Source organism: Dermacentor albipictus, chromosome 3 (assembly GCF_038994185.2).
Source record: "Dermacentor albipictus isolate Rhodes 1998 colony chromosome 3, USDA_Dalb.pri_finalv2, whole genome shotgun sequence".
NCBI classification, from domain to species: Eukaryota; Metazoa; Arthropoda; class Arachnida; order Ixodida; family Ixodidae; genus Dermacentor; species Dermacentor albipictus.
Window position 1 is genome coordinate 189,617,800 of NC_091823.1, and position 15,758 is coordinate 189,633,557.

Below are 15,758 nucleotides of genomic sequence, written 5' to 3' on the forward strand. Positions count from 1 at the left end.
CTCGGGACCAAGTCTGATTTCCCTGTTTAAGTACACGCAAAATGCAGCAATGCTTTTATGAGAGAACCACTGGACCAATTTGAGTGAAATTTCAGACAGAAAATTAAGTTCTGGCAGCCCTAGCGATCACAATTTTGGTTTTGGATATTGAACAAAAAAATATGGCCAAATATCAGCAAATAATTAAAAAAGATAGCAGCACGAAGTTTATAAATCATTAACTCTGCACGGAGAACAGATATTGCAGTTCTGTAGACTGCATTTGTTTGAGCATCTCAAGCGGACAAATGCGGTAAATGAATTTGCAAAAAAAGGATACAAAAGTTGGGCGAGTTGGTACCGCAACATGGTCTTGGATTGTAGCGCAAAGGGACACGGACACAGCGCTCATCCTGTCTGCTTCTAGTCTGTGTCCATGTCCCTTCGCATTACAATCCAAGATCATGAATTTACAGCTTCCATAAAATTATTACAATATTCGTGAGGGTTTTCCAAGAGTCTTACTCTCAGATTTGTGATATATTTGTAAGTATGGTCTATAATAAACTAATTTTGTCTGCTTTAGACTAATGATTACGGCAGTTTAAGGAATCGTGACATTTTTTTACTTGATACTTCACATTTTCGAAATTTTGAAACTTCGAAGAACTTTTCAAAAAATAATCATTGCAATAAATTGAAGATCCATTTCCTGCAGTTACTATACTTTATTATCTTTTCTAAATGCAACAAACCTCACTAAAATTAGTGCAGCAGTTGCTGAGAAAAGTGAGTTTTCTTTTCCCATGTATTTAGGTAGGAGCTCCTAAGCCCAAGCTTCTTCTTAATTGGCTCATAAAAGAAAACTTTTGATGTTCTTAGCACCCATCCTGCTAGAAAGCTGCATAAGTTGCTTCCACATATAAAACCAAGGATAATTCATATTGTTGCGCCCACAAAAGGCGTTACTTTGCAGCCGGGTAGAGTTAGAGGCGATGGCCTTGATCAGCTGAGCGCCTGTCGAGATTCAGCCAGCCAGCCACACGTCGTCTTCCTCGTTCACCACTCTTCGGTGCCCCCGCATACTGTTTGTTGAGGCGTGAACCCACTATGCACGTAAGAGCGTAACATTTCCCTCCGCGCAGACGAAGCCCGCCGGGCAAGTCAAACAGACTGCCGAGAAATAAAGGGCTTTAAACGGGCGACATGCGAAAGTTCAGTCTTTGCTGACCGTCGGCCATTTGATGTGAGACGTGCTATGCGGTAGGTTAATTCGCTGATGCGCTCCGGAATTACATAGGGTCCAACATAGTGGGCCAGCAGTTTTTCACATAGTCCACGTTTCCTGGTTGGTTTCCAGAGCAACACTAAATCACCAGGGTCATATATCACGTGTCGGCGTCGGCGGTCGCAGCGTGCCTTTGAGCGGTCTTGTGAAACAAGAGTACGTACAGAAGCAAGTCGTCGGGCTTCTTCAGCAAGACAGACTGTCTCTGATATACAAAGATTATCGTGGCTGGAAAACGGGAAGATAGTGTCTAGTGTATAACGAGGCGGACGAGCGTAAAGAAGAAAGAAGGGACTGTAGCCCGTAACTTCATGCTTTGAGGTGTTAAATGCGTACGTAATGGAAGGTAGCACGCTGTCCCAGTTCTTATAATCTGACTTGACATACATGGACAGCATGTTAGTAAGAGTTCTGTTCGTGCGTTCCGTAAGGCCATTTGTTTGGGGATGATACGGAGTGGAATGTCGAAACCTTGAAGCACATAGACGAAGCATCTCTTCGACCACGTCTGCAGTGAACTGCCGCCCACGATCGCTGATGATGACTCTGGGAGGTCCATGTCGGAGAATGACAAAACGCAGCAGAAAAATACACACTTCGGTTGCAGTAGCCGATGGTATTGCAGCTGTCTCACAGTAGCATGTCAAGTGATCGGCACGCACGATAATCCAGCGATTCCCATCTGATGAACGCGGAAAAGGACCGAGGAGGTTGATGCCAACTTGCTCAAAGGGGGTGCTGGGGGGTGGCACTGGATGGAGCTGACCAGGAGGAGCACTCGTCGGACGCTTATAACGTTGACACTCGCTGCAGCTGGACACATACTGGGCGGTCGTCTGGCGCATTTTAGGCCAGTAGAACCTTTCTTGAAGGCGGTAGAGAGTTCGCGCAGAACCCAAATGTCCAGATGTTGGATCGTCATGCATAGCGCACAAGACGGAGACACGGAGACTCTCCGGGACCACCAGAAGATATCGTGGGCCTGTAGTAGAATAGTTCTTTTTGTAAAGAACCCCATCACGAACACAGAAACGAGTGGATGGTGCTGATTGCCTTGCAGTAATGAGCAGTGGTTCTAAAGTTCTGTCTTTTTGTTGCTCGAGCTTGAAGGTATTTATATCAGGAAATCCCGGCTCCAGTGATGCAATATAGCTGTCGAAGTTGTCCGCGTCGCAGTCCGTCGTTGGAAGCGGCATGCGCGAGAGGCAGTCAGCGTCGGCGTGTTGGCGGCCGCTTTTATAAGAAACGGTAAAGTTATATTCCTGTAAACGGAGTGTCCAACGCGCAAGCCGGCCCGACGGATCACGAAGATTAACCAGCCAGCAGAGAGAATGATGGTCTGTCACTACAGTGAAGGGGCGCCCGTACAGGTACGACCGGAAGCGCTGTACTGCGAAAATAACTGCAAGGCATTCTTGCTCTGTAACGGTGTAGTTACGCTCGGACTTACTTAAAGAACGACTCGCATAGGCGACGACATGTTCTTTGGTGTCGACGCGTTGAATAAGGACAGCGTCGATGCCAACACCGCTAGCGTCCGTATGAACTTCTGTGGGAGCCGCATGGTCGAAGTGTCGGAGAATGCGGTGAGACGTCAGACGAGACTTCAGCTCACGAAAACTAGCTTCACATTCAGGAGTCCATTCAAAGGGAAAGCCCTTCTGGAGGAGGCATGTCAGTGGATACGCGATGTTGGCAAATCCACGAACAAACCGGCGGAAGTACGAGCAAAGCCATAGGAAACTGTGTAGCTCTTTTATATGGCGAGGTTGCTTGAAGGCTTCCACTGTAGCAGTCTTCGCTGGATCAGGTCGCATACCGTCCTTATCCACTAGGTGTCCCAGAACGAGTGTTTGGCGCTCTCCAAAATGGCACTTCTTCGAGTTGAGGACCAAACCCGCTTTGTCCAAGCAGTCTAGCACAAGATCGAGACGTGCGTTGTGCTCACTGAACGTGCGCCCGAAAATCACTACATCATCTAGATAGCACATGCATACTTCCCACTTCAAACCATGCAGGATGTTGTCCATGAAGCGCTCGAAAGTTGCAGGCGCATTACAGAGCCCGAACGGCATCACATTAAATTCAAAAAGTCCATCGGGTGTTACAAATGCCGTTTTCTCCTTGTCTGCCTCGTGCATAGGAATCTGCCAGTACCCCGACCTCAAGTCAACGGACGAAAAGTAAGACGCTGATGAGAGGCAGTCGATAGCATCATCAATACGCGGAAGAGGATATACGTCCTTTTTAGTGATGGTGTTGAGGCGGCGGTAGTCAACACAAAATCGCCATGAACCATCTTTCTTTCTAACCAGGATCACTGGCGCTGCCCACGGACTACAGGATTCTTGGATTACATCCTTATTTAGCATTTCGTGGACTTGGTCATTGATCACCTTGCGTTCCGATGGTGAGACTCTGTATGGTTTCTGTCGCAGCGGTTGGGCAGATCCCGTATCTATGCGATGGTGTATGCGAGAAGGAGGAAACAATGGTGGTCCCTCTTGCTGGAAGAAGTCAAACAGTCGGGCATGTTTTAGCAGAATATTCGCCACTTCGTGACGCTGCTTAGTGCTGAGCGACTTGTTTACCATAGTCAGAAATGAGGAGTGCGCCGCAGGGCAGACATTAGCGAAATGGCGCTCATCCGCAGAATCAAGGGCCTCTGTAAGAATGGCGAGCGATAGCACGTGATCTTCATGGTAGGCGGCAAGTTTCAGACCCTCTGGTAGTATTGCAGGTTCACTGGAACAGTTGACGGCCCATAAGTTGGTGCGTCCCTGAACAACTGATAGCGTGCAATACGGTATCAGTACATTCCTCTTGATGCAACTCAGGTGAATGGGCTCCACGGTAGCATCAAACGTTCCGTCGGTGGTGGGGAAACAGGCGACTGAAACACACGTTGCGGATAACGGAGGCACAACGGTATCCCGGGATACACAAAGCACACTTTCACGATACGGTGGGGCTTCCATAAACGCAGCAGAAAAGCTCGTACCTACACTGATTTCACCCGTTTTGCAGTCGACGGTGGCACCACACAGTTTCAAAAAATCAAGGCCCGGGATTACGTCATGCGTAGAATGAGGTAGAACAGCGAACTCCGCGTTAAATATTTGACCACCCAAGGTTACGTCTACATTACACGTGCCCACAGGATACAACAACTCCCCACTCACTCCGCGAAACGTATCGGCACGGTCCCAGCGAAACATCACCTTTCGTCCTAGGAGGCTTTTAAACGCCAGACTCATCACTGAAACGGTTGCTCCCGTGTCCACTAAGGCCATGGATGAAACCCCGTCAATTAATACAAACACCTTATTCTTGAACATACAAATGGTTGGAGGTATCTCTGTCGACAGCGAAGATTGTCCAGCGACCTCACCTCCAACGGCCGCGCTGGCTAGTTTTCCAGAGGTGGCGACGGGTATCGACGCCGCGGAGAGGGCGATCGGCTTACACGAGGAGCGGGTGGTGGTGTCAAGCTGCGATCGGATGCTGGAGAACGGTTCTGCAGCGACTCCGGGTGCTGGTGAGGCAAGCTTCCTAAGTATGTGTGCGAGGGCGAGTATGTTTCGCCCAGAGGAGTGCGGTACCACCTAGACATCGTCGATCGGTCGAACCTCGGTGGTTGGCGGCGATTGCAGTACCTGGCAATGTGACCTAAGTCGTCACAGCTATAACACACAGGTAAACGACGATCGACGAACTGCCCTTCGAAGCGCTCAGCCGTGGGGGGTCGTGTAGCAGAGCGAAGCGGCTGAGCCTGCTGCACAGGAGGAACGGTCGGTCTGCGTGCAAACCTGCTGGGGCGAGGGTGTTCTGCAGGTCGGTGTTCGGGCGTAAATGTGTCCTCACGTGGCCATGGAGCACCTCTGCGGTTGACGTCTGTGACACATACCGCCGGTTGCCAGGAAGCGCAGGGTGCGGCAGGCGCCATGTGTTGCGTGTAATAAGCGTCAGGTTGTCGTATGACATTGTGCGCAAGTTCCTGGTGCCGCAGCAGTTCCTCACGCACGATCTGCCGTATAGTAGACGAAAGATCGGCAGACGGGCTCTCTTCGACGCTGGCTATGATTGTCACATTCGCCAGGCGTCCAAACTTTGGCACAATGCGACGTGTTTTCAACGTCTCAAACGTACGGCAATGACGCACGACATCTGAGACGGAATCAACGTGTTCCCGACTTATGAGGAAATTGTATACATCTTCTGCAATTCCTTTGAGGAGATGTCTGACTCGGTCTTCCTCGGACATCTGCGGATTTACGATTTTGCACAGTTTGAGGATTTCCTCTATGTATATAGTGCATGTTTCTCCAGGAGCTTGAGCTCTTTGAGCAAGTGTTCTCTCGGCGCGTTTATGTTTGGCCTGGGTGTCGCCAAAACACTTCTTAATTTCCTCGACAAAGTGCTCCCACGTTGTTAGGGAGTCTTCGTGGTTTTCATACCACATCAGCGCTGTCTCACTCAGAAAGAGCGCGACATATTCAAGCTGAGTGACAGAATCCCAACGGTTGAAGCGGCTCACCCTTGCGTAGCCACTCGTCGACGTCTTCGCCCACTTTTCCCGCGAACGAGCGTGGTTCCATGTAGTGCCGCAAAGGTCCAACTGGCGCTGACCTTTGAGAAGGTGAAACTTGAGCTGGCATTTGTCCACCTCCGTCCTGAGCCATAGGGAAGGTCGTTGGCAAGAGACCGGCAAGACGACGGCTCCGGCGAAGTTCTGGATGTTGCGACTCCGTGGTACGTCCTGTCGTACCCCGCACCTCCCTCACTCTGTTGCGCCCACAAAAGGCGTTACTTTGCAGCCGGGCAGAGTTAGAGGCGATGGCCTTGATCAGCTGAGCGCCTGTCGAGATTCAGCCAGCCAGCCACACGTCGTCTTCTTCGCTCACCACTCTTCGGTGCCCCCGCATACTGTTTGTTGAGGCGTGAACCCACTATGCACCTAAGAGCGTAACAATATTCTTCAAACAATAGGCCTGTTTCAATTCTCAATGGAATTAACAATGTTCCTTAAAAATTGTTGCTGTTGTACCGATGTTTAGTGCAAAGTATATTCTTCTCCCTTGTTGACAGTACAGCTTCAGACAAAATCACTCGGCCTCCATTGCTGCTATGAGTTAGCAAAATGCCTTCTTGGGCAACGTTGGCTCCTATAACAGGGAGCTGTGGTGCAAGAGGACGAAACACACTGCACAGGAGAGGCCCTAAGCTTCCAGCAATTGGTCTGTTGATTTCAAAATACTGCAGGCCCCCAATTGCATGAATATTTCAGGAAGTGGAAACCAGTTAATGTGGGAGATAACCGAGGCATAAACCAAACTTGGAGGACAGGTGAATCAGCACTGCATCAATTTTCTTGTCTGGGAAAGAGATTGCTTCCGCACACATGTGAAATCACATTGGGAACTAGGATTCGCTGAAATATTCGTTGCTGATTGTGGCTTGGCATGTGCCAAGGGCCCCTCCGCTTAGTGTGAAATAGTGTCGTGATTTGCTTAAAGAGGAAAGGAACCGTGACTTCAGGTGGGAGGTGAGATGAAGAAGTGGACAGGACGAGCAGTCACTAGCAAAAACACATAGCAGCAAAAGGTCACAGCTGCGTGCAGCATGTCTTGACATACTGAAGAACAAGATGAAACACATGTGGCAGAAAGCACCCTAGATGACTATGGAAAGTGCCAAGGGGCAAAAAAAAAACTATCACCAGTTAATCAAAAACCGGGTTTCTTTATCTAGGAGAGCCACAGAAGGCTTACTTACCCACATGTCTAGGCCAAGTCTGCGATTGTGTGCCGCTTCCATAACTTCTCGCTCAAGTCTAGAGTCTCCCCATCCTGCAATGACGGCTTGATTGAATTTGGGGTAGCAGCCCCAGACAACCCAGACACACCAAGGAATACAAAGGTTGCTATCCCAAATTCAATCAAGCCATCATAGTAGGACGGGGAGACCCTAGACTTGAGGGAGAAATGATGGAATTATAAAAAATTTAGACAACTGATATAATAAACCCCAAATTCAATTAAGCTTCCCACGTATGACCAGACGTGTGACGAGGTCACCAACACTTTGTTCGACAGTGATAGTAAGTGTTCTTTTTAAAGATTTGAAGAAGATTGAGTAAGGGCATATAAACAGACCTTCACTACCTTCGCTACCTTTAGCCACAAAACTTTTTTTGAAGCTTTTCTTAATTTTACATTGAAAGTTATTCCACTCCCTCTTTTCACCCAATTTGCTCTAGATTTTAGGTTCACTATCTCTTGGGATATTACGGTACCTTACTTTCAGCTATTTGTTGGCATTTCATTGCAATTGAAATTATATGGACACTCTAGGCACATTTCCGCCATCGTCATCACCGTTGTCATCACCGTGAAGTTCGATGTAGAGTCCAAGTGCAATAGCATCATTACTGTACGCCGTATGCTGTGGGTGCGAGTGAAAGTGTGCACAAGGGAGGGAAGGTGGGGAGGAGAGAGGGGGGTACTGCTCTGTAGCAGCTGTGGATGATGCAGCTGAGCGCAGCTGTGCAGGCGTGCCGAGGGCTCATAGCTTTGTGTGCACTGTGTTCTTGCCGCTTAGTTCACATTGAAGCGAGAGGCAGTGTCAAGGTCAACGCGCTCAATGCCACTCTTCCTCACGCCAGCATTTTGACAGCAAGTATCCGTGCTCATCGAGTGAGATGTGTTTACGTTTGCCTGTGCGCATGACACCTCGCTTGACATCATGATGGATTTAGTTAGTAAGCAAATGTTTAAGAGTTTATGCGGCCGATAAAACTACTATTCTTATTTTGTATATCTGTCTAACAATATGCTATCGCAATCGACGCTTTGCTTTTTGGGCAAAACTGCAACATTTTCATTCACTGCATATTTATAAATTTTGTCAAGACATCTGACTTTGTCACAAGTTACAGTTTTCAAAATATAGGATCTCTTAACCTAGATGACAACACAGAGAAATGAATTCACATTTTTTTGCTTACGTTATTGCATGCAGTCTATTCCTGCTAACCACTACAATTCATCTCTATCTCCTGTAGCTTCCAGTGTTTCACAGGGTTCAGTTCTAGGATACTTGTTATTCCTTACATACAACAATGATTTACCTAAACAACATTTTCAGACTGTGTGATTACTGTGCACTTGAAAGTGGCTTCTGTGACTTATGCACTCACTTTCCATAAGCAGAAAGGAAACAATCTCAGAAAACAAATTTACATCTGTACAGTGTGTTCAGCGTGCACCTTAGCCATAGTTATATGCTGCTGCATACACAGCTCCATTAGCATCCGTTCTGTTCACTTGTGTTCCCAGCCACATCCGATGTCCCCTTCCTCAGTCTATGCCTCTCTTCTTGCTGGTCGCCTGTTCTGAACCAAGATGCACCATGTGACTTGCCAACATGCAAACTGATAAAAGAATATAATCAAACCGCAAAGGAGAGTACCTGTTGTGCTTTGTCCAGATCCTTTATGTGGTTGATGTAGATGTCACCCAGCAAGATGAGTCCTTTAATGTGATCCGGGTGGGACTGAGAAGAAGATATGCCAAGTATATACACATGGGGTGGTATACATGAGCAAGCAGCACTCGTAAACAGCAAAAATATTTACCCTTATTAAGGGGGGAGGCTACCCTGGAGACCGAACTTTCTTATTTTTTAAGATATCCAGATGAAACTTTCAGGGTATGTTCACACCACCGAACTATGAGGAACTGCAAAGTTTCATGAAGATATGTTTATTAGTTCCAGAGTTATTGAGGTTTAACTAGGTGATTCATGTATATGCCTGAGGAAAAGCCTGGAGAAATGCCAGGACATCGTAGGAAGCTGAAATTCACTGTGATGATCCCTTGATAGATATCCCAGGGGGCTAAAGAGCCCTTTTCTTTAATTTCCCCTCCAAAAAATTTTAAGACAACTTTGAATTTGATGTAGCCAGTAATGACCACATTCATCAAAAATTAATTGCTTATTATAAATTAACTGCACCAACTTTCAAAAAAAGAAGCCTGTTACCCCCTGGCAAAGTCACTCAGGAACAGAATAAAAAAAACGGCGTACAAATCTGATAAGCGGTTCTTGAGATATCGCTTTCCCCAGCACCACTACTAGCGAAAAAATGCATTCCGAGAAAACAGGCCTTAAAGTTGAACACACGTGTGTTTTTATTAGAAAGCTCCTGCGGAGCTTCTAATTAGCTCTTGCGGCTCCAGGCACACTCAGTTAGTCGGATTTTCGACTGGCGACCGTCGAAAGCACAGTTTCGCCGCTGAAAAGCGTCTACGCAGTCGGCACTCTCTGCGGAAGATAGGAAGTTCGATGCTCGTACAAGACGCATATCGCGCTCCCGTGCACCGAAGATCTGCACTGTCTTGGGCTTTGCCGGCATCGCGTGCAGCGAAGAACTAACGAAAAAAAAGAAAGCTGAGCAAATAATCTAAAAGATAGCGCTAGGCGATAAACAGCTCGAAAGCAGGCGAGCAAGGGACGCGAGCGCGCCATCACAGGGAGGAGCCGCCGCCGCCCGCGCAGCAGCCAATGGCAGGCGCGCTTTAGCCCGCGGGATTTGTGCAGCCGCCGCCGCCCGCGCAGCAGCCAATGGTAGGCGCGCTTTACCCCGCGGGATTTGAACGCGCTGCTCCGGCCAATCAGCGCTCCGCATCACATCGCGGGAAAACGCCAATAGTGCCTCAACCGCGCCGACGATGCCATTTTGCAAGGCGGCAAAATAGAGACAAAGAAACCACGGTCAAAACGACACCAAGATGGCGAGGGCAGGCCGCATGGTCCGGGAATGGCGCGCGCGCGAAGTTTGACTTCATTTCGGCATCTGCGCGTGTTTTGTGGGCCGCGGTGGCCTCAAAAGTAGCGTTTTTTCTGTACTTTACGGTTGAATTAGGTGCTGATAATTACAGAACAGGTAGTTTATGAGACATACAACCCAAAAATAAGGTTTTTCAAAAATCGACTTTTTCGCGATTTTTCGGTTTTCAAGGGCCGCGTCCCCCCTTAAAGACCACATCTACAGATATTTGTGCCCTTCTCCAGTTCAAAAATGTACCAACTGCAAAGATGGGACAAGCAGCAGTAGCTGCGAGCTCTTTACAGCACGTGGTGACAATGCCCTTTGGTATTCACTTCCACTTTCCTGTGTTGGCAAAACGCACAAAGATCAAACGAGTCTCAGTGATGAGCTGCAATGTCACAAATGCTTTCTCGGTGCATACCGCACTGCATCTGCAGGGTAATGCGGATGCAATCCAAGATTTCATGAAACAACAGTGGCGGCGCAGAAGTTGCAAAAGGCTGGCACAGCAGGCAACAGAGGCCTCAGCTGAGGACACCGTGGGGACAGTGTGGCATCCACTTCCCTGTCGAAAGAGGAACTCGATTTCCTTTCATAGGCATGTGCCATGTATGGTGCAAAGTTTGACGTGCCAAAGGTGTGCCCATTTGAATGTCATTCTTTCCCTCTTTAATTATGGCTTATATAGTCTGCAGAAATGAACAGTTAACATTACCTTGGCTATTCTTGCTTTTACACTGGATTATGCCCAACCAAAGGGGGTATTTCACAAGAGTCTACCTAGTGGACTGTCCATTATGCCCGCTGCTGATTGGCTAGGGCTGCTCGTCTCCTCCTCTATCGTACAGCTGCACCCAATCAGCAGCGGCCGAAATGGACAGTCCACTAAGTGGACTCTTACGGAATACCCCCCAGCTCACCCAAATGTACATTCTCGACAGTACAGTGCAGTCTACTTATAACGATATGAAAAAAGAGTGAAAAATCCGTTCTTTATAACCGATCATCACTATATCTGGACTGCCATTTAAAAAAAGCTGCCAGACATAACTTTGAAGCCCCGAAACCAAATTTGCCACTTGCGCTAAAATATAGATGTTGTATAATGTAGCTTGTAAAAAATAGAATGTATATTTATGCCTCTAAACAGTATATTAATCGTTAGGCACGCTGAAATAGTAAGATATGTTCACCAGCTTTTGCGAAAGTTTCAGGTTCACAACCACGGAATGCATCGCGTCCAGCGGCTGCGCGAACAGTGGCGGCTATAAATTAGCGTTCATGAAATCAATAAGCGACTCCATCGACGACAGTGCGTGTTGCGTGAACATTGGGGTCGGTGTCAAAAACGGGCCACTGTCAATCTCGTCGTCACTGCCATTGCTGGCATCATCTCCGTCGCACAACGCCGCTGTCTCTGTTGCGACAATGATCGCCCCGTCGGAGATTCTTCGCAGAACGAGGCAGCGCTATCTGCACTCAGAAACTCCTCCATCGAAGCACTGCCTATTTTATCGCCAGTAGCAACGTGCTCCCAGAGATCAGCAATGTCAGCGGCTACTACCGTGTTGGTTTCACAAGTGGGGGGTTTCACACTGGCGCACAAAGCCCACCATTTCTGTTGATTGGCATAGTCACTGGTTCTAGCCTTCATGATCGTGGTGCTCGCGATTTTCAGAATTGTCGATGCCATTGACTGCGCTAGCCTGCAAAATTTGCAAATTGCAAAATTGCAAAACACAGGCAGTCACTCAAAACTAAATCTGACAAGGAACACGGCACAAGACTCACTGCACTGCAACAAGGAACACATTTTATACCTGTGTGAACGAAACATGTGAACTGCCTCTTGAATGTCAGAGCGAGGCCCCTAGCCGTGGCATTTCGAAGACGGAAAAACGCTCTACATTCAAGAAACACAATCATCGAGCCACGGAGGCCATTTTCTGTCACGATGAGGATGTGTGGGTACCTCAGAAGAACTTTGGGGGTTGCGACGCGTATCGGTCGACATCGAAGACCCAGTCATCCCACTACTATTTCCCTCCCCCTGGTTGGAAAATTGAATGTGGTTGTCGCTCAAAGCTGGAGAGGGTTGCCCAGGAAGCTCCTCTCGACGTCCCGACAAGTCCTGGGAGGCTACCGATTCCCCCACGGAATCAGAGACGACTGCTGACTGTGTAGACTCGGAAGTGATACAGTCAGACGAACTACTTAGCTGATGTTTATAACTATGAGAAGACGACGTCACTACAGACGAGTCATCGGAATGACTATCCAGATTTGAATACGAGTACAAAAAGTCTCTATCACTTGTACACACTGTACTATCTGCTGAATCCTTCATCACTAGGGTTAACTTAGACACATGCCACGTCTTCCCATCACTGAGTACAGAAATAGATGGTCCTATCTGGGCCTTAACTGTTCGAAGTTTACTGTACTTAAAAAATCCTTTCCTGTTAAATCTTATTCTGACGGTGTCTCCCACTTTGACACGAGTTGCCTGAGCACCTCTACGTTTGTCTACGTACTGTTTAGTCTGCCACTGTTTCTGCAAGACTCTTTCTTGAACTTGAGGCACAAGACTGTCCTGTTCCCGTAGATCTACACAGAGCCACATGGTTCCATCCTTCTTGCGCACCACCACGAGTGGAGACACACACTCAGAAGCCTCGACGCGCTCGATGACGTCGCAGTCCTCGAGACGTCGCAATTCATCAGAGATGTCATGGAGAGCAAGGGGTAGTCGGCGCAACTTTGAAGATACTGGTTTCGCATCTTACTGCCGATGAATTCGGTGCACAAAGTTGTTGACGAGACCCAACTCGTCACTGAAGAGGTGATCAGAACCCGGAGGCACACCTGTGGGGCTCTGTACTGAAGGAAGCGATGGTAGACGACATGTCAGCGACGTACCATCGATCTGTATGCCCAAGCGTTGGATGGCGTCTAAACCCAGCAGTGATGTTCCTGTAGTCGTTACGTGGAACGTGACAGAGCATGACCTTTGGAAAAACTGGACAGTGGCTTGAAACAGGCCTTGAATGTCAATGCGTTGCTTGGAGAAATTTTTAAGTCCACTGTTGTTTGTGACAGCCTGTGCAGTTGACCAAAGTGGTTTCTAAAATCTTCGGCCGTCATGAATGACACAGACGCTCCCGTATCCACCAGCAGTCGCATGGAGACACCGTTCACTACGACCGGAACTTCCAAATCGTTTTTAGTTTCAAAAGCGCTTACCGTCAAGACAGACGCGGACGGCTGCCCTGCGGAAGTTGAAGACAGCGTCTCTGCGGAAGAGACGTGTTGAACAGTACGGGTTTTTCGGCATACTGATGCAAAATGGCCTAACGTGTGCCAGGCGTTGCACCGCCGATGTCTTGCTGGGCAATTCCTGTACGTTGCAATATGTTTCGTGCTGCCACACCACGCCGAGAAGATGCAGCTGGCCCGAGGAATGCAGTCACGCGACTCCAGCGTATGTCCCAGCGTCGCCAGCACCCTTGGAAGAGGTCGCTCCAGGACGCCATCTACGCGGTGGCGCGACGCCAAGCGGAGCCGCTCCCATTCCAGAGGGCGCTCGGCGTCTCGAACGAGATTTCAGGAGGAGCTCACCTGGGCGGATCGAGTGGCGAAGACCCCCAAGCCCAGAAAGGTAACGCGGTCAGTATCGCCAGAGCATAGTGCAGAGCGGGAAATTCAACTACTACGTCAGGAGATTGCTAGTCTCAAAGAAGAGCTATGCAAGCAGAAAGTTGGGCAGGCCATCCAAAGCGGGGTCGAGGGTGCGAAAGCGGCGGATAATGCCGTGCAGAAAAGCACGCAGGAACCCAAAGTCGAGGTCAGCAAAGCCAAACGTAAGGCCCCCCCTCCACTTGAGGACGACTCGGAGATGAGCGAGTCGGAGATGGCCGGTGCGGAGAGCTCGCAGAACAAAATGCTCCAAGAGTTACTTAGGATTTCCAAAGAAAATCAAGCAAGCATTAACCAGCTCGCGCAGCGCATGGGAGCACTTGAAAGTAAAGTAGGAGCTATAGAGAATAAAGTAGTAGCAGTTGAAAACAAGATGGCTATAAAGGCCAATTCAAAGGTTCGTAGGCAAGCTGCAGCTAATGACGGCACTGGGATAGCCCCGAAGGGTCATCAAAATCTAAACTAGCATAATGGCGGGCACTCAAAAGGATCTAGTAATTTGGCAGTGGAATTGTGCTAGCTTTCAAAGGCGCAAGACTTCGCTGCAACAGTACATTACAGCTGAGGCCAAAAGACCGCAAGTAATTTTGCTACAGGAGACACTGTGTGTTACACCCAGCCTCGCAGGCTACAAATCGGTGGCGGCAAGGGGGGAGTCCAAGAGAGGTGTAGCTACGCTAGTGAGCAAAAAGCTCGCATACGTTGAACATGATATTCAGCCAGGTCGCGGCAGAATGGAGGCGCTTCTGGTTGAGGTTATCCCCAACAGCTGGCTTAAACAAAGCGTGTTCATCCTCAATGTTTACAGCCCGCCATCCGATCAGAGACAGTCTTTCCACTCCCTGTTTATGAAGGCGGCTTCGCTCGCTAGAGAGGCACCGTTAGTAATCGCGGGAGACTTCAACGCCCCACACAACGCATGGGGGTACATCAGGCAGACAGCTAAGGGCACAAATCTAGCGCGGGCCATCGATGACCTAGCGCTAACAGTCATCACCGATCCCCGTTTCCCCACGAGACTGGGCACGTCGGTGGCTAGAGACACAACCCCCGATCTTGCCCTTATCAGGAATGTAGAGCAAACAACATGGGATAACAAGCAAGAAAACCTGGGCAGCGATCACTTCATCATTAGTGTTACCCTTCAGGTCAGAGCCCCACAGGCCAGGGAATTTAAAGTTACGGACTGGGATGCTTTCCGTCAGCTCAGAAAGGAGGACACTGGCGAATACGCCAGCTTCAGCGAACTCGTCGAGAGACTCAGAGCAGACGTTGAAAAGGCTACAAAAACTATTCAAACCGAGCTCGAGGTTTCCAGGATGGACCCGCACCTCGCACATCTCTTGGAAGCTAAAGCCTCTATTTTGAGGCGATGGAAAACACAAAGGCTTAACCGGAGGTTGCGAAAGAGGGTTGCCGCACTTAGCAGGGAGATTGAACAGTACTGCACCGAGTTAGCTAGGCTACAATGGGATGAAATCTGTTCAGCAGTCGATGGGCGCATGCGCACAGGCGGAAAATGGAATCTCCTCAAGCACATGCTAGATGACACGCAAACCAAAAGCAATCAAAGACAGACATTGTGCCGCCTCATTCACAGGTACAAACAAGAAGGAGGAACCGAACAAACGCTCTTAGACGAGGTAGCCAATAGATATCTCCCGCTAGGCGCAGCACACTCAGAGGAATATCCCAACATCGAATGTGACACGGTAAAGGAGCTCGATGACCCTTTCACGGAGTCCGAAATCAGAGCAGTACTTCACAACTTAAATAGCAGGTCGGCCTCAGGTCCGGACGGCATCTCAAACAGACTGCTAAGGAACTTGGATGATAGATCAATTGAGCTGCTAACGAAAGAGGTCAACAAAACTTGGGAGAATGGGTGCGTCCCGGACGAGTGGAAAGCGGCCTCGGTTGTGCTTATCCCGAAACCGGGTAAGCCCCTAAACCTTGACAACC

General features: G+C 48.7%; 1 protein-coding gene across 4 annotated transcripts in view; it reads right to left on the reverse strand.

Annotated features, from left to right (window-relative positions):
- The window catches only part of Tmtc3 (Transmembrane O-mannosyltransferase targeting cadherins 3), a 921,929-nt gene that overhangs the window by 20,459 nt on the left and 885,712 nt on the right, over positions 1–15,758 (reverse strand). For all 4 annotated transcript variants that reach the window (XM_065440562.2, XM_065440560.2, XM_065440561.2 and 1 more), the window contains one exon: positions 8,738–8,821. In XM_065440562.2, the coding sequence (XP_065296634.1) occupies positions 8,738–8,821 (84 nt within the window). The remainder of the gene's footprint in view (positions 1–8,737; positions 8,822–15,758) is intronic.